The 18,958-nt window shown below is 42.1% G+C and overlaps 2 protein-coding genes across 2 annotated transcripts; one reads left to right on the forward strand and one right to left on the reverse strand.

The window, feature by feature from the left end:
• Positions 1-475: 475 nt before the first annotated feature.
• eri2 (ERI1 exoribonuclease family member 2) lies at positions 476-9,305 on the reverse strand. Its single transcript, XM_080462799.1, has 9 exons — positions 9,127-9,305; positions 6,611-6,672; positions 6,423-6,503; positions 6,208-6,335; positions 5,963-6,125; positions 5,685-5,785; positions 4,347-4,428; positions 4,153-4,241; positions 476-3,387 (listed from the first exon to the last, which is right to left on the reverse strand). The coding sequence occupies exons 1-9, from the start codon at positions 9,147-9,149 to the stop codon at positions 1,915-1,917; spliced, it is 2,202 nt and encodes a 733-aa protein (XP_080318925.1). The 5' UTR covers positions 9,150-9,305; the 3' UTR covers positions 476-1,914.
• rexo5 (RNA exonuclease 5) lies at positions 9,003-18,155 on the forward strand. The gene is made up of 19 exons (XM_080462798.1): positions 9,003-9,415; positions 11,578-11,871; positions 12,022-12,148; positions 12,231-12,342; positions 12,442-12,549; positions 13,222-13,310; positions 13,634-13,749; positions 13,861-13,999; positions 14,985-15,079; positions 15,173-15,275; positions 15,361-15,452; positions 16,156-16,264; positions 16,367-16,483; positions 16,563-16,691; positions 16,766-16,858; positions 16,954-17,284; positions 17,365-17,549; positions 17,712-17,821; positions 17,900-18,155. The coding sequence occupies exons 2-19, from the start codon at positions 11,594-11,596 to the stop codon at positions 17,970-17,972; spliced, it is 2,406 nt and encodes an 801-aa protein (XP_080318924.1). The 5' UTR covers positions 9,003-9,415; positions 11,578-11,593; the 3' UTR covers positions 17,973-18,155.
• Positions 18,156-18,958: the final 803 nt, after the last annotated feature.

Here is an 18,958-nt window from a genome sequence, read left to right on the forward strand (position 1 = left end):
AGGAGCCTGCAGTTAGAAATGAAGACCACGTTACACTGGAAGGACTCGACGTTCGTCTGAATCCTGAGAAGCGCTGCGGATGTTGGGTTTCAAAAAATGACTGGTGACCTGCTCTGTGACCCTCCGATGGATGAAGGGGTAGAGAAGGTGGATGGAAGTTAATTATCAAGGGTGCTGTATTTGGTGCAATATAAATAAAGTTGAATTGAATTGTGAAAGCAGGTGAAGCGAGAGGGATAGAAGTGGATCTCTGCTCTCCACAAGCTGAAACATTTGATGGACAACATACAGAGAGAGAGTAGCAACATCTTAATGTTTAGTGTTTTTGGATACTAATGTATTATGTATTACTTATTTTATATTTCTTGACTTGTGAGCGACTGTAATATATGAGTGTGAGATGAGTAAAAGCTCGGTCTGATCTTTACAACATAAAAAACCTTCCAACAACTGCAGGTACCAGTTTCTTGGTGATCATATAAGTTATTTATTACAAAGAGGAGGACAGATCATCTTCAAAATACATGGTGAAAACATGTTAGTCTATTATTCAACATCACAATATCTGACACCTGAATATTTCTTTTTAACCATGTTTTAAAAAAAAGAAGAAATATAGTTTAGCTTCTTTTCTCTCCTGTTATTGCGTCTTTTGTATATTACATACAAGACATATAATTAAAAACTTAGTAACATTTTTGAAAGCTTATTGTACATTGCAGGTGTTACTGTCACGGTCTAAAAAAAACCCAACAAAGAACGATTTAACATGAGGTAACACAAAAACAGACTCAGGAAAGCAGGACTAATGTAACATCTGGAAGAAACTTTGACAAGTTTTCAATTCAGCAATTCATTTTCTGGTTATCATATACATACTTTACTACAAAGACTAGTACAAATGTATGCTGAACAAAACTCCAAAATAATTAATTCACAATTAATGTGTTGGTTCTAAGTAACAATGACCAACATAATGTTACCCGATACCTGTGCATTTACTTTTCAGCACAATTTTACTTCAACAAATTCGAAATCTCTAAAATCACATAAAGGATTTTATCCTCTCGAAAATTTTCACCATAAAAATGATACAGGAGCTACCGTCTCTTAAAAACTTTTATATTTCATTGTTGCAATAAAGGCCCAACCCTGTTGATTGATACTCTGCAGGAAATATCCAACTCACCTAAACTTCATCTCCCGAGACAGAAACTTGTCTGCGGCAATGACGGAGCAAGACATGCAGAGCAGTGCAGTTTACGTTGGAATGCACAGATCTGTACCTTAGTGTCTTCCTGAGACGACGGAACAGCCAGTCAGAGATCTCTGGTGGCTTTAATGACCCTCACCTCACTGGAGGAGAGAACAACATAAATATAGGCATAACAAAATAAGTGTGTGTTTCCAGACAGAATAACTCCACACTGTAAATATTGGTTTCGCTGTTAAAGCAGACAATCAGAACTGATGAAGCCTCTCGGATGAAAGGCAATGTCTTCCAAAGCCAAAGGAAATCCAGGAGCTTTTGAAAAGAGAAGAAACAGGGATAGCATATCCTTTATGACCGACCAACAGACAACTGAAAAGATGCTTTTTTCCCCCCCTCCCCTGACAAGTCACATGATCACTTTCGCACGCTAGCCATAGAAGTACACAATTTATAGACACGCAAACATCGTAGACAACAGGAAACCTACAGTTGTGTAAAATAACTGGATCCATGCTGCAGATTCACCTATGGCATATCAATGTGTTGCTCATTTTGACATGGTTTTAAATTATGACAAGCTGTTGTCAAGATTAAATAAAAAAAACACATTTAATCATCATGTACCAATTATAGTCCCCCCCCCCCCCCCCCCCAAAAAAAAAGACTTTCAATGTTTGCAAAATTGCCCGAAAGTACCGTTATTAGCAACTTTTCCTCGTTGGCCGGTGGGCTTGTTGAAGGGAGAGAGTGGAGTTCATCTGACAGAGTGAAACAGACGATCTGATAGGAGGAGCTCGCACCGAGCTGCTCTTCATCACAGCCGACTCCCATTTAAAAAACTGGCACCCTTTCTCCACCCGGCCTCCACCGGAGCGGCGCACCGGACAGCAGTAAAACCCCCGGCCGTGATTGGGGCCCCCGTTGGAGACGAGCTGCCGCTTTGCACGGCGGCCACACTCACACAGTGGGGAGGTGACCCTTTGGACTCCTTTAGCTGTCGTACCGAGGGAGGAATGAGTGCTGAAGGAGGAGCGCGTGTTGGTCAACAGAGAGGAGAGGATGTTGTTTGGCGTGCGCAGAGAACCTCGTGAGGAGGACCGTGGCGGAGCTGCTGCCGGTTTTGTTGGCTCGGTGAAAACAGTAAAAGAGGACTTCAGAGTCTTGTGGTGTTTCAGGTGCTTGAGAACCGGTTCAGGTCTGGCAAAGGAGGTATTTGGTGTGGAAGTCTTTTCTGGGACAAAAGGCTTCGGTGTGATTAAAGAGGGTATGCTTGTTTTGAAGCTCACACGGGGCCGAACAGATGTTTCTTTAAGCGTCACTGGTGTTTTTAGTTCAGTTTTTCTCCTTGCTACAGTGAAGTATGTAGCAGAGGTACCTGCATGCTGCATCACTTCATTTAAGTGATCAGAGGTTTTAGCGTAGGCTCTTGTCTTTGCAGACGAGTCTCCGGTAATATTTTGCATTTTAGAGTTTCTTCTGGCACTCCACGCTTCTCTTAGATCTTCCTTTGACTTGTACTGATGCACTGGGGAGTGCAAATCATTGGCTTCCACACACTCGTAACACCCACGATCAAAGTCTGATGTGAACTCAGTGCCACATCGAACTTCTGAGCCATTACGGCTGTCGCCTTCATCCAACACCACATCATCATAGGAGCCACACCTCTCCTCTGTCTCCACCAGAAGTTGTGCACCCCCCACCTCCATTAGTCCCGACGTTAACCCCGTTTCTGCACTCTGGTTTCGTTGAGGTGGATTTGAAAAGAAGCTCACAGTTGTAGAACACAGAACAAGACTCTTACTATTGTTACTGTGAGCGCCAGTTGAAGTAGAGTTTGTGGTAACAGAGTATGAAGTGTTGGCGCCACCGTCAGATGCAGCTGATCTCCTGCTGCGTCCCCACAGAGGTCCCGCCGAGCCGTTCAGAAGCGTCTTCGGAGAGATCAGGCTTTGACATGCTGGAAGTGAGGGCTGAGCAGAACCAGAGTTTTTCTTTGTGTCCAAATCCTTTGTGTCGCTCTCTGAACAGGGCTGCATCTGAGAAGCTCTGCGTGGAGCTTTGGAGGAGGAAGATTTACTTGTTGTTGATGCATCTTCTTTTGTGTTGGTGCGATTCTCTTTGTCGAAGAGACAGGGTGATTTTCCAAACTTAGATTTGCCCACTAGCAGATTCTATGAGAGGAAGACAGGACACGGTAATTGTAACTAATAACTAATAAATCCTGTTTGATTTTCTAACAAACTGTGTTGACTAATGTGCTTAGTAAGCAGCTAACAGCGCTAAATGTTTCTGACCCTTTTACTTCAAGATTGATCTATTATGTTTGTTTTTTCTTTCATCACAATAAATAAACCGATGTTTTATAGTCATTTTTTTTTAAAGCCCATAAGTCTCTTATTGATCAAGATGCTTCTCTCTCAAAAGGTGCCGAGCCTGCTTACCAGTGGCATTGTAATTTACCACCAGCCTCATCATCGAGCAGACTGCTGATGCATACAGTCGTGCAGAAATCCGTGATGAAGAAACATCACATCACCCAAATCCGTTTCTCAAGAGTTTAAAAGATGTGGCTCGCCTCATTATCAGACACTTACATTGTGTTCAGCATAAACTCTCAACATTATAAATGTGAAAGCAACTGAAATAGAGCAGTTAGTAAAAATCCTCATAATTTCATTGTGCCAGAGTGCTCAAGCTAAATTCTACACAAAGAGGAGGTGATTCGATATTTGCAGCAGTCTTGCTGCGTCTTTATTTCAATAAATAACTAATATAAAATGAGTATTCACATTGAAATGTAACAACTCTACATATAAAATCTCTATACTGAGAACAACTGTCCGCTTTGTCCTCAGTGTCTATTTGGGAAGGTGATGAGAGACGCTGGAAACTCAGGGCCTGGGGTTGATTCAGGACGCTGTCGGGCGGCCACTCACCCTGTCAAGGCTCTTTGTTATTTTCATTATGCACCCGTCCCTCATCATCCGTGCTGCCAGTTTAGCCGTGTTGCGGGAGTCATCCAAACCTGATGAGAGAGGAAATACATGAAAGTTAAAAAATAAATAAATAAAACAGCACTGACGATGAAGAATGCTTTAGAAATTATGTTACCAGGTTCATTTATTTTTACCTGAATGTTCTCTACCAGAAAACTGTATTCCTAGATCCTGAAGTGCCCCATTCAGCCCTTTAGGTTTCCTGCTGTAAAAGAGCTAGAACAGAGATAAAATGACGAGATGGGAAAAGAACCAAATTCGAAACGATATTCAATCTTTTCTCTTCATAAATGGTCAATATTTAATGAACATATAAATACAACGTGACACTTGTCTATGATTTAGGGGTCTCAATAGAAGAAATGCAACAACACAGTGTATTCATTTGCACTGCCTCTGGTCTGCTCAACTCCCTCCTTTAAAGTCGCACTCACTTCTTTCCAATTTTGGCTTTCACTTCAGATTTATTGCAAAATGTCAATCTTGTAGTCCATTTAGCTTGACACAAGTGCCAATATTCAATTACTAGTCTGCATTCACAGCATCTTCCACACAGCTCACTTTGGAACGTCAATTCCACGTTGTGGATGAGGAAGGAAACGTGGAGGATAACGGAGCTTTAAATTTGAGAATCAAACACGGGACGTGATGTTAAACTGTCCTTTGTGCCAAAAGACGGCAATCACATGAGGTTTACCATTTGAGAGTGGCCTAGGAGCTGTGAAGGATGTCAATTTGAGACACATCAGCAGTGTACCTCTGAATCAGGGTGTGTTTTGCCCTTTCAACACGAGACACACTCCTTGAAGGTGGCCAGCTACAGGGTGATCACAGCGGTCACTGGACGAGTCCAGATACTCAGAATCATTAAACACGGGACGTGGTGTAAAAACTGTCCTTTGTGCCAAAAGATGGTGGAGGACCTAAGAATGAGCTCTTTTCTGGATCTCTCCTGTGAAACATATCAGAAATGAGCCAGGAAACAAACGATAACTCTACCAAGAGCTCTTCTCAGGTTTTACTTTTTTTGTGGTCCCCAAGACTGTGCTTGGATAGACAGAGGACAGGAATTTATAAAGTTGCATCACCAGATGACGTTTGGCAACTTTAAGACAAAAGTGTTGCTTCTTTACATGCCGAAGTGTCCTTGGGCAAGACACTGAACCCCAAACTGCCCCCATTGGAGTGCCAGCGCCTTGCACGGCTGCAGCCTCCAATGGTGTGTGAATGTGTGTGCGAATGGGTGAATGTGATGAGCTATGTAAAGCGCTTTGGGGTTGTTGTCAGCGAAAAGGTGGTATATAAGTGACTCCATGATTTATTTATTTACTTTGTTCCGTGCTGCTTCAAATATTTTGGTCTTTCAGTGTCAAACACAAACGTCTACTACTCTTGTCACCGTTATATTTTCAATATTTCACAAACTGAAAGCCAAGAGATGAAAAGCAGCCAGTGAGCAGGCAGCCTCTTACCCTGTACGTGCTTCTCAGATCGATCCAGCTATTGAGAACGTCAGGCTTATGAAGCTGTTTGCGTTTGCATTCATACTGCAAACAAACTCCAAGATCCCAGTCTGATACGCAAGAGAAACAAAAGCCCCAAGAAATTAGGTGTTTTAGTTAGAATCATTTTAACGGACAGAAATGGACACAAGGTAACAAATCACAGCACATATCGTCTCCAATGTACACACAGAATCATGCTTCAGGTAACTGCTAATTTTCCAGAGACAAATACAAGCACCTTTTACCTGACCAGGTGAGGAACGTGCACAGTTTCTGTTGAGGCGAAGGTTCTGACTGTCTTGGCTGAGTGTTTGGAAAGACCACCTCCTTCTCTAGCTGCAGATTTTGCAGCCAGCGGCTGAACTGCGACAGACAGATCTGAAGGGGGATTCCAGCTTCAACTTGCATCTATAAAACACATAGTATTTTCAGGCGATATCCACACGGACCCGTCATTAAAAAAGTGCATTAACATGATGTACACGAATACCTGTGTGATCCCGGTCAGCTCAGTGCAGAACTCCGACAGAACCGGATGCTCCTGAGGTTGAACGTACGTGTGAAACTCAGACTCAACATCGCCCGTGGACGTGTTGAGCAGAACAGCAGGAAACTCAACTATAGAGTGGAAGAAAGACAGCGGGGTGTCAGCAGGAGCAAAGCTGACAAATAACGGAAAATATGAATTTAACAAATAGTCCTTACTGATCTCCTGGCTATGGTTGTTTTTGTCTCTCCAGCAAGTGGACTCAAAGTCAATGACAATCAAGTATGAGAAAATCTGATCTGAAAAAAGAATATGGTACAAACATGAACCAAAACCTTCAGTTCCAAAGAGGCTCCATCTAAATATGATGGTTGGATGAGGCTCTTAATCAAACAATCACACTGACTTGACACAAGAGATTTCTTTGACCTGGACGACTGACTCCGCTGCCTCAGTAGTCCCAGCTCCCTGTTGGCGGAGGTAAATATATCAAGGACTTTCTGCCAGTAAAAGAGAAAGCTTTTCCAAAAAGTTCTTCAATTAAATATCAGTTACTGAGAAGAGTTTGACATTTATTTTTCAATCAGTTTTCACGATGTCTTAATAATCTTCTTCTGTCTGCATTTCCCTGTTAATGCACGTGAGAGTGACGTACTCCTCCACCTCACACCAGCTGTCCGCATGTCCAACATCACTGCATCCATGAACATCTTCACTTTTCAACCTCTTCAATCCTTACCTTGTATCTCCATTCTCCTTATCATTTTCCATGCAAAAATATCATCTCTCCAACTTACATAACCAAACCATATGAACCTTGTCTTTTTCCTAGTAGACGGTATCAAATGAGCTGTCCCAGTAATACAGGGATGCAAGTTATGCTGCCTATGGACATAAACCACACAGTGCGGCCTGGAGGTCGGCCTTTCAATGTGTTGAGAGTACAAGGAAGACAGCAGTTGTTCCATTAAAGTAATTGCTCGTACTGATTTGCCCAGACATAACACAATATGAGACTCTTGGGTTAAAGCTCGCTCCCCTGGTATTTGAGAAATCTGCAAGAAATTGATAAGCCAAGTAAGCAACAGCATAAATTCCATCTTGCTCATAGAAGGTTTTATCAAATGTCATACAAATGTTCACATTTTGGGAATGCACTGAAACTAAAGCTGAGGCATTGTTTCTTCTCATCATTCATAGGTTCTAATCTTTTCCCTGCTCTGGTCCCGTGGAGATCAAACCGAGCTGTAATACATTACACGTCAATTCTGTCCATTATGCCCAACCGTCAGCTCTGACACTGACGTTTCAGCGTCCCGTTTGACAAACTAATTAATAGTTGACAGAAAAGGTCAAGATTCAGTGAATATACCACATGCATGTGTTGAAAACATTTGGATTTCACATTTTAGTGGGATTTCACCATGAGAGTAACTGCAATTTGTTAATTGCACAGGTTTCTACCCAATTATTTGTAAATTTCACAGAGCAGATGCAGTTTTTCAAAACTCACACAACTTTGTAAAAGCCAAAGCAGCAGTGGTAAGCACGGTTCAGTTTGGGTTAAGAGTCTTTTCTGTGTGGTTCGCATGTTCTCTTGCATGTGAGGATTTTCCTCCAGGTTCTCCCTTTAACTCTCACACTCCAAAAACATGCACCTTAGGTTAATTGGAGACTCTAAATCGCCTGTATTATTAGTTTCACTGTGAGTGTATGTGACTGTTGATGTGCTGGAGATCTGCCCAGAGCATGACCTGCTTTGAACCCTAAGCTGGATGAAGTAGTATAAATGACGGAAAGAACAACAAACTCAAACCTCACAGACAATCAACAAACTTTGATATTTCCCAGGCGGGCAGTGTAAATAGAGGTAAATGTACTTATACAGTATTTTTAGGTCAGGGGTGTCAAACACATTTAAATCCAAGTACAATATACAGCTCAATTTCATCTTGAGTGGGCCGGACTGATAAAACAGTGCCATAATAACCTTTGAATTTGAACTTTGAAGCTTTTGTTTGTCGTGGCGCAGATTATACGTAATGAAAATGTCTATGGTGTGACAAAACCAAACAATTACTACTCAAAATGACTACAATATCAACATAAAGCCCATTTTCATGATGCCTTCACATGCAAAATACAGTGAAATATCAAGTAAATTTCTCCTTTCGCTGTTGTATTTACAAACTCACCCTGACAGCATGGCATTGAGTACAACGCTCGCTAGCATTTTCCAAGGAGGCGGCTATCTTTCATGGCAGCATCATCGATATCTCAGCTCAGGTCTCGGTGTTGTGTTGTGTCTGCTACTATTAACCTCCCGACACCCTGCATTGTCATATAAGGACAAGTCATTTTTGAGAGAACTTCATATTGAAGAACGTTGAAATTTAGTTTTTACAGTAATTGGGCCTTTCTGATTCCAAACAGACAGGATTCATTTTATTATTACAAAAGCCAGACTGTCCACATATGAGGACATCTTTTTTTCTTTGTTGTTGCGAAAACTACTTCCTGTACAAAAATTGAGTTGTTCTTAACATTGGGTCATAGTCATCACAAACAGCAAGGATAAATAACAATAATAAAAACAGCATAACAGACTAAAGCTCAAGATATTTGACAGAAAACCAATGTTTTTCTTGACATTTGATTTTTCCTAACTTGCTTGGCGGTTTGGCGACCCGGCTTGGAGCGTCGAGCCGGCCGGATTTGGCCCTCGGGCCTTATGTTTGAATTCCCTGTATCAATCTTTAGTAAGAAGTCAGATAGCAACGGTTAAACAAGTTCTGGCTGATCCTGAAGAGTGTTCTTGAGGAGTAGGGTTGTGAATAATCAACTTAGATGTAGTCGAAGGCATCACTACTTTTGTTGCTCAAGATCGAGTTCAATCCAGCTAAAATGAGGAGTTTTACCCACTTTGCGAGTTTCTTTGTCGTCATACTTGTCGTTGATTCAATCGGAATCCATAAAATGCTTGTTAGAAATGTCGGAGAGTCGCCGTGAACCCATCAGACGATCTTTTATGAAACTGAGTTGTAATCTTCGCAGACCGCGCACCTTTTTCAAACGCACCATCTGTCGCTCTGGGCTCGACTGGTGAAGTCTGCCTGCCAGTCCCGCTCAGTCGATCACGGACCCACGTGGTCCCTCAATGTTTACGTGGAGTTGAGGAGGGGAACACGCGGGTCTGGAGCCCCAACATCTGGTATTTACCCATCTTTATATCCACAGTACTAGTCCTGCATGCTAATTGAAGGATCAGTCTCCGCAGGAGGACATCAGAGGAGTCGAATAGAGAGAGCGTCAGCTACAAATGTTCCAGAGATTAGATATGAATGGGATTATATTGATCTTTAAATCTTTAGTTTCCTCATGTTAAAATAGCTGCGTTTGCCCTCCCTTGTTTGCCATTGTTAATAATAAAGTAATAACATCATGTACTCATAATGCTTTGTTCCTAATGGAAGTATTTACCCTTCTCATCTAAAAACTGCGTCTGCTTTCAGTCTGTTAAATAAATGAGAGCTTTTGCGTAATATTTTAACCCCAATTACAGATCTTTAGTGGAAATCTGTAGTAAACACTCTTATCTAAATTGCTGATGGAAATTATCTTACAATTTCTGCTGTGTGTCAAAGGATCCACTCCAATATCTTACTTCTTGTCTATCAAGCTTTGAATGATTTTAAGCTTAAATACATCTCAGATTTACCGAGATGCTCAGGACCATACTGAAGTGTGTCGGAGTAGAAGAAACAAGGGGAAGCAGCATTTAGAACAAACTTCCTGAACACCCGAGGACTGCTGACACACTCACTTAGTTTAAATCAGGACTTAAAACACTATTTACTCAGGCCTTCATATAAAAAATAGATTTCACTTATTTAATTACCTTTAACATAAGAAATATTCCAGTTGCTTTATTGTTCTTTACTTTACTTTATTTTTAGAGTTTAGGTCTTTCATGATCATAATTGCTTAAGATTAAGATTGTTAATTGCCTTGATTTCATGTAATTCTTTTATTTCTATGTAAAGCATTGTGGATTGCTTTGTGTCTGAGTGGTGCTTTTAAAATAAACTTGCCTTGTCTTTTCTCAAATAACTAGAGTTGAAGTAACTTTCAGTGTCTGCATTTTTGATAGTTTTGCTCCATTACACTAAAAGCCAGTTGTCTTTTATACCAGGCTACATTTTAAGTGAGCTTTAGCCTTGAGAAGGCAGCTTTGGGTTGTATTCAGTTCAGTTTTTTTTTATGATACAGCTTTAACTTGTAGTAGTAGATTTCTAGGTTACCGGTAACTGTATTCAGAGATAGTGGTTTTTGAAAGTGTTCCCTTGTCCAAAAGTGTTTCTATAATTCCATACGTGTGTCACATGGTGGTGCAGTGACTTCCCTGTGGGTTCAAATGGGCTTTTTGTGTGGAGTTCCCCATGGGGGTTTCTCCAGGTAACTCGGTTTCCACACACAAAAACATAGATGTGAGATTATTTCGTGAACCTAAATTTCCCCAAGGTGCAAATGTGAATGTGTGTGGTTGTCTGTCTCTTTGTGTTTGCCCTTTGGTTGACTGTCCAGAATGTAGCCTACTTTCATTACCTTCGCCAACGAAAGCTGTGTGACCACCGAAGTTTGCCGAGAAGGTTATGTTTTCTTCTGCGTGTATTTATTTATTGTTTTGTACAAATGTATGTATGTATGTTACCAACTTTTCGCAAAAAAAAATTGTTACCCGAATTGCATGAAATTTTCAGGGATGATTTGTCATCATCCAAGGGCCAATCAGTTTGATTGTGGGACGTTAACAGCACACCATTCCCAAATAAATCCCAAAGGACATCAGTGTCTGTTGCCATGGAGATGCTCCCTGCTCAGTGTCTCACACAGTGATGTAACTACCTGACTTACCTAGTTAGCATCGATATGAGTGAACAGCTATCATGCTGGCGATACTAACTCAGTTCCGCAAAACTAATAAGTAAGTAAATATGTAAGTAACGTTTATCCATATAGCATCTTTCACAGACAAAACGTCACAAAGTGCTTCACAATACAGTTCAAAAACATCAGGAAGTACACAGGGTATAAAAGGCCAAGTGCCCATTCTAGTTTATAGTTGTAATATACTCACAAATCAGCCCTCTGGTATCCAGGATGAGTTTTCTGACTCCTTCCCACTGATCAAAGTTGCAAATCCCTGTGAGATGAGGCAGTTTTGCCTTCTGCTAAATAGTAAAATCAGTCAAGGAGAAAGTGTCCAAACACTACATCTTCAAAGATGATACTAAGACTGAGGCTTCATATTAGCTGTACACAAATACTCATGCTTTAATAAATACCCACAATGCTATTTTTTTTCTAACTCAGTAAATAGAACTTTGCCATGGAGGCTTCATTGGCACCACAAGCATCATCATCATCATCAGCAGCAGCAGCAGCAAACCACAGTAGGAAAAGAAAGAGAAGTGCTCCACACGAGAAGGCCAAGAGGTTAAAAACCGAGCAGGTGGGAGATGAAGAGTTGCAGCGTGGACGTGCCTCTGGCCCACCGAGAGTCTCGGTGCTGCTTGACCGCCTTCAGCAGCCGATTACATTACAGGAGCTGACAGAGTTACTGCATTATGCTGCTCTGGGAAAACCATGTGGCATCAAACAGCCCAGGTAACGACCGTGGTAGGAATGCGTTATCTCCTCTATCAGTTCTCATTAAATGACTCTCTGCAAGTAGCTCTTGCTGTGTCCCTGTACTGCCATAATCATAAACACACATTATTGCCTCTATATTTGTATCGCTCTGCTTCTCTTTCCCAGTTGGTGTCGTCTTCACCATCAGAAAAAGGTTCACAGGGTAAATGTTGCCATTGCGGAGGGCCTGACACAGAGTCACTTTTATAAACATTACCTCACGCTGCAACACCTCAGGACAAACTACAGCACTGTAAGTAACCAGGAGGACACAAACCGACCACCGCAGGTCATCTAACGTCAGAAGAAATGTCGTTGTTACTCGTCCGTCACAGAGAGTCACCTTTACACCATCATCGGAGACCATAGCCTCAGGAATCTTTAGAAGTGAAGTACCTAAAGGAGACTGGTCTCCTGCTCCCTCTCTGCAATCACCACTGCAGAAAGGTAAGAAACATGCTTTTATTGTTTTTGTCCTGACCATGGAACTAGTGTTTAGTCATGTTTTATGTTTCCTCACTTCTGTGTTACTGTACACGGCTCCAGTCGTGAACCAACACCCAGTGGTCAAAACGTTTGGGAAACAGAAACGGGGACTGACAGCGTACGTCCTCTCCAAGGAGGAGATGATCAAGAAGCATTACCCCGTCAAAGGTGACAGAGCTTGTTTTTGAAGTGTATTTTTGTACAAATCCAGTGAAATGTGATCTTTTTTTTTTTGCCGTCATAAAAGACAAAGGACAATTTCAAGTTTAGTTTCAGCATTTGGTTTGACATGTTCAACTGCAGTGGTTTTGTATGCTGAGCGCACAAGAAATCCGGTAGAAATATTGTAGCTGAACGCCTCATATGAACGAATCACTTCTGCTCACAATGTTATGAATTACACCAAAAAAAGAGCTAACTCTCAGCAAATACTTTTCGGTTTATACAGTTTAAGTAAAACTTAGAAGGAGGCAAAGCAACCTTATGCAAGACAGGGTTGTGGATGACTGGAGCAAAGATAACACTTGGCAAGTGACAGGGGATGAATTCATCATATGCTAAGTCAGAGACACACAATCACACACGAATTCAGAGTCAGTTCATTTAAAGTATGCCGATAAGCTCAAATCTGGTCTCCAGTCCATCACAGGAAAAACCCATAGCCAGGTATTCACACACACTCATATTCAAACTTATGAGACATTTAACAAAATGAACCTCAAATGCAAAGAGAACATGCAAAAGCCCCAGTGAACCACAAATGAAGTGATGTGAAACACTCCTTCCATTGGCAAAAACATCAAATCCTTAATCATTTGCAATACATGTTCCCTTCCCTAGGAATGATCGGCTTTGAGGAATTTGTGTGCACAGACAGCTCCGACTCTGTGACCGACCACAGCCCTTTGTTTGGCATCGACTGTGAAATGGTGAGAAGCTCTAAATCATCCAGATTATTTCTGCTTTCCACAGTGGAATTCAGTGTAGGAGTTTCCTAATGAGGTGTGTGAATAGCAACTGCTTACATGATGTCTTTTTAATTTATATAATGTGCCCGGAGAGTGTGCGATAAAGTACACCGACTATGACTGCAGTGGCTTTCCAATGGCCTAAATGCAGCAAATCAGGCTTTAAAATGTTGAAATTCATTGTCTATTAAAGCACAAATGCTGCCACCAAAATCTTACTGTTGTAGCCGAACACTGCAAATCCCTTGCAAATACTTATTAATTTGTTAGTGTTGTGTTTACAGTGTCAAACCGTGAATGGACATGAGCTGACTCATGTTTCTCTGGTGGACAGCAGTGGGACGTGTTTGCTGGATGAGCTGGTGAAGCCCCGAAACCAGATCATCGACTATCTTACCTGGTACGCACGCATGCACACATACTTTTGGACAAAAGATGGTGTAAATAAATCCAACCTGACGAGTTCCGAGAGTCATGTACCGTGTTCCCGCCGCCGCCTCCTCCCTGGCAGTTTCTCTGGTATCACTGCGGCCATGTTGCACCCAGTGAGAACCACCCTGCGGGATGTTCAAGCGAGGCTCCGGATGCTGTTGCCGAACGACGCCGTCCTGGTGGGCCATTCCATCGACTGTGACCTCGCCGCTCTGAAGGTGAGTGATGAAGCCGCTGACCGTCAGTCAGATGAAGCCCGCTGGATGAGAAAAGAGCAAATTTTTTACTGGATGAGAATTACACAGATTGAACTCGTATATATGTAATTATGTACCTCTTTTAATGAATGTAGTCTGGGTAGATATCCATAACTTACCGTAGGTCATTGTGAAAACATCCAATATTCCACAAGAAGAAAACTTAGCAGTTGAACTTTATCAGACATTGTTTGGAATAAGGAAAAAGACAATATTGTCAGCGGGAACCGTATTTTAGTATCAGTGTTCTGCAAGACAGAAATTGCTACAGAAAATGAGACATTAATTATTGCGACTCGTTGCTGTTTTACAAGTTAGTGGAGTTACTGCTCTTGTTACTGTGTATTTGCATTTGTCATTTTTAGCTCAACCGTTTCCATGGACCTTGGAACATTTGCTGACTTTTACTTAACTAGTGGCCTTACAGTAACATATCTTTAAATAATAGAATGGAATAGAAGTACTTTATTACTATCAGAGGGAAATTGTTTGCACTGTCATTAGACACAGAATATAACTAAATAAATAGAATGGAAAGTTAAAATATCGATAAGACAGAAAAAAATTTAATAAGTACATGTACAAGTATATGTACAAAGCGTAACGTGACTAATATAGGAATAGAAATAATGAAATTGACAGACAAACACAACAAACACTCTTTACAAAGAGGAAACTAAACAAGATGGAAAAAAGGGCCCAATCAACAGTGTGGAGAAAAGCTCAGCAGCACACCTGGACGAAGGAAACCAAAAGTGATGGAAACCAGTTAATAGAAAGCAAAAAAGAGAAAAAGGAAATGGGGGCGATTGCAACAAGCTGCATGCATCTTAGCAGACTCCAGTGTGTGGCAAGATGCATGCAACAGGCTGCATGCATGTGCACGAGTCAGCTATTCCCAACACTGGTTAAAGAAAAGTTTTGATTGTGTTCGTCCTCGCTGCAGCTCATCCATCCACACGTGATCGACACTTCGCTGCTCTACAAAAGAGAATATGGTCAGAAGTTCAGGCTGAAGATGCTGGCTGAGGCGGTGCTGAAGTGAGCTCTTGCTTTTTGTGTGCGTGTGTTCTATGTTTCTCTGTCTCTCTCTCACTGTGAGCTACAGATATAATTCCTCTGTCGCACCATTAGAAGGCAGATACAAACGGATAAGCAGAAAGGTCATGATCCTCTGGAGGACGCCTTAGCAGCTCTGGAGCTGGCTCAGTACTTCATCCAAAAAGGACCTGCTCAGGTAGGAATAAGTTATTCTGAAACACACACACATAGACACAAACAGAGTAATACAACAGGGATGTGTGTGGTGTGTGTACTGTCAGGTTGTAGAGCTTCATCTGGAGAATCTGTGGGGGTACACAGTAGTAGACACGGCGCCCTCCGACTGTGAACCTGCTCCTTCACCCATTAACAGGTACGACGTGTTCCGTCAGTCACGCACTTCTTATTCATACTTCTCCAATTAAATCCCATCTCAGCTCTGACAAGTTTCACTTCCACACTGAGACACTCAAAATGTCAGCATTGTTTACCCTTTATCTGGCAAGTGGCTGTATTCAATTTGGCGCTCGAGCGTAGCTGAAAATATGTTGTATACAATATTTACTTATTTGTTAAATGATAAAATCAGAGAAATGCAAAGTGTTTTTATTTTTTCTAATGATTTATAACTTTGATATGTTGTTACACTGCATGATGACATCATCCAGTTAGATCAGCCTGTGGCCACATCTGTCCTGAATCTGTAGAAGAACAATCAGAAACTGCTTGGGATTCAGAAGTTTACATTTAGATTGTAGATTATCTACCGCATGACACAGAAAACCATCATGTGACATCAAAAAAATTGATGTAAAACAATCTTCATAGTGAAATAATGAAAGAAATAAAGTCCCACATATTATAAAAGTAAAAAAAAAAAAAAAAAAAAAACCTTAAGAAATGTTTCAGGAATCAAATTAAGATGCTCTCACTGTGCTGTGGTTCTTAGTTTTCAGGGATATCAGCACATAGTGGGTTTAGTCTGAGTCCGTCAACTTATTTATTCATCTGGGTTCTACTTTGTTTTATCAAGACATTGTTATATTTGACTCACTGTTTGTTGTGACCGGGTGCAGGTTTTCTGACATCCTGCAGACTCTTGGCCGTTCCGTAGCCTACCTGGGGAAGCGGTCCCATGTGGAACTGGACCTGTCCAAACAGCAGTGGCACAAGTCGGACAAGGAGGTGGGAAACAAAGTGGCTCATTCGTCTGTGTTTGTTGTAATTCTTCACCATGCAATGATGTCAGCAGGCTGGATTAGACCTGTCTGTCCTTCAACATTTCAGCTTCTTGCGTCCTTCAAGAGACAAACCAACCAGCCCTTCTTCTCCGTCGCCCAGTTCTCTTCCTTCTCCAACCAGCTGAAGCTGCTCGGCCTCCATCAGGAGCAGCAGCATGAGAGCGTGAGTCGGTCGTCTGTTAGTTCTTTCACTCCTTTCAGAACATGGACGGCTTTGCAAAGCGCTGCGTTTGACCCTGCAGGCGTGTGCAGACCTGCGGGACATGTGCGTCGTGTTCGCCGGGCCGTTTCCTGTCGGATTCTCCGAGAGGGACGTGAGGAGGCTTTTTCGCTGTTGCGGACCAATTCAAAGAATCCGGACGTTAAACAGAGTATGTTTCACACTCTTTAATTTAAGCAACTTTTCCCGGGTGAGCTGTGATGAATGAACTGTTTGGATCGGCAGGTTCATGCCCGAGTGGAGTTTCAGCTGCTGGAAGGAGCGACGCTGGCTGTAAAAACACTGAATGGACTCAGCGTGCAGGGGCAGTCCATCAAGGTGTTCCCCTCTTTCTCTTTTGAGTCATTATTTCATAATTTGGTGTCACAGATGTGCCCACATTCATGCTGAAAAACCTATTTCTCCTCTTCCAGGTGCGGCGGCCTGTACATGAATCCACCCTTGACCTGGACGTGGCACTGGACACTTTAACGGAGGACACCTCAAACACCTGCGACCTCTATGCTGTCAAACTGAGGCGCAGCCAGGCTGAACGCATAAGAAACCCTCCAGAGATTAATAGGCACACGCCGGAAGTTAAATGTTCCGGTACATCGGCGAACGGACTCCCACCTTCTGAAACAGACTGTGAACACTTGCAGCTCACAGAGGAAACCTTCAGAGAGACATTCAGCCGCTTTGGGGCCGTGGAAGATGTTGTCCTGCTGCCTAAACCTGAAATAAAAGCACAGCATGCCAACATAAGTGAGTAAAAAGCTTGATTCTTAGTTTTCTTGCCCGCGTGAAGTTCGTGGAGCTCGTCTCTCACCCCAGCGTGTCTGCAGAGTTCGAGAGCTCGGAGGGGAAACAGGCAGCGCTCAGCTCCTCCGCTGACCTGCAGAGGGAGAACTACCTCATCTGTCCGTCTGTGACCCCGCGACATTTGGCCTCATGGGTTGCTATGGCAACATCGACCGGAGTGGACGGCGAAGCAGCGGAGGAGACGACTCGCAGACACAGCAGTTCTCAGGTAATCACATATTCTGAATCAGACTGTGGACATATTTGACGTTTTGGGGCCTTTAGTGTGTGTGTGTGTGTGTGTGTGTGTGTGTGTGTGTGTGTGTGTGTGTGTGTGATTTTTACTCTTAACATTCTAAAGTCATGTCTTTGTTTTTCTTTACTCCTGCAGGATGAAGAATTGATCCCCATACTAGCGAAGCTTGACCACCGCCTGGGGAAACTCTTCCAATCCCTCCCAGAAGGCACCTTGTCAGTGGTCCTGCTGCCTGGACTCAGCAGGTAAAGACCCTCGCAGCATCTCCTTCACCATCTGATCTCCACTGAACCGTTCTGATTGTTCCCTCCTCTCCTCCTCAGTGGGAGCAGCCTCCTTCCCGGTTTGTGTCTGATGGAAGTCAAGCGAGACTCTCGAGGAGAGAGAACCTGCTAACTGGGCAGGCTGGAAAAGACGGGATCCTGAACCATCCATATGCAATAAAATGAACTGCACTGAAGTTAACAGGCTATATGACATTTGACTTTTTCCATTTGTATATTGCCAAATTTGTCGGCCATGCATTTCAAACTCGATCTAATACGACTTTGTCACAACTCAGTAAAACACCTCGGCTTGACCAATAATTTTTTTTTATTTTTTTTTTAGAGGCCAGTGAATCTCCAACCCAACCTGTCAAACCAAACGAGTCCGGTTTGCTTTTATATAGCTCGTGTTCAGGTTTTTCTTTCAGAGCTCTACTGGGGCTTAAAAGCCATTCAAATTTCATGTTACAATGCAAAAATTGTCAGAGATAATTCACTGAATTTGCTGAGATTTTTTTGATCTGTTCAATATGAAATTTGTAGTTTCTTTAAAAGAGTAAAAAAATATGTACAAGTTCTCTGAATATGGGGGCATTTCTAAAGGAGGGGGTGAGAGACACTGGAATGAGGCAGGTGCAGGGTGGTGCGTGTTCCTGCTCTGCAAAGTTTTTCCAGTTCATCCAGCAAAACTAATTCTAGTTAAAAAAAACAAAAAAACACCTGAATCTTCTACTGTTCATTGCGTTCAGATTTAAATGAATGCAGTGAGGACCAGATGGATTTGTGTGTACGGTAATAAGACAAGACTTGTGTTTGGTGTTTTAACAGCTTCCAGCATTCAGACTTTCAGCACCGGGGGTCGTTTGAACTAGAACAATGTGAACAAAGTTTTAAAGCGCCATCCAACTTTGAGGTTGCGGCCCAATCTGTTAAACATGCCGATTTACCTTTCTAATTTTGTAAGAGAACCTTGAGTGAAACACTCAAAACCCCCTTTCAGAAACTTTTCCCAGCTAGGTGAAAACCAGTTGCTGTTTAACATGGAAATTAAACTAATTTTAATCTTAGATTACTGCACAATAAATATTTTGGATTTAAAGAAAGGACAAATCAAAC

The sequence above is a fragment of the Lipophrys pholis genome (assembly GCF_963383615.2).
Source record: "Lipophrys pholis genome assembly, chromosome: 5".
Classification (NCBI taxonomy): Eukaryota; Metazoa; Chordata; class Actinopteri; order Blenniiformes; family Blenniidae; genus Lipophrys; species Lipophrys pholis.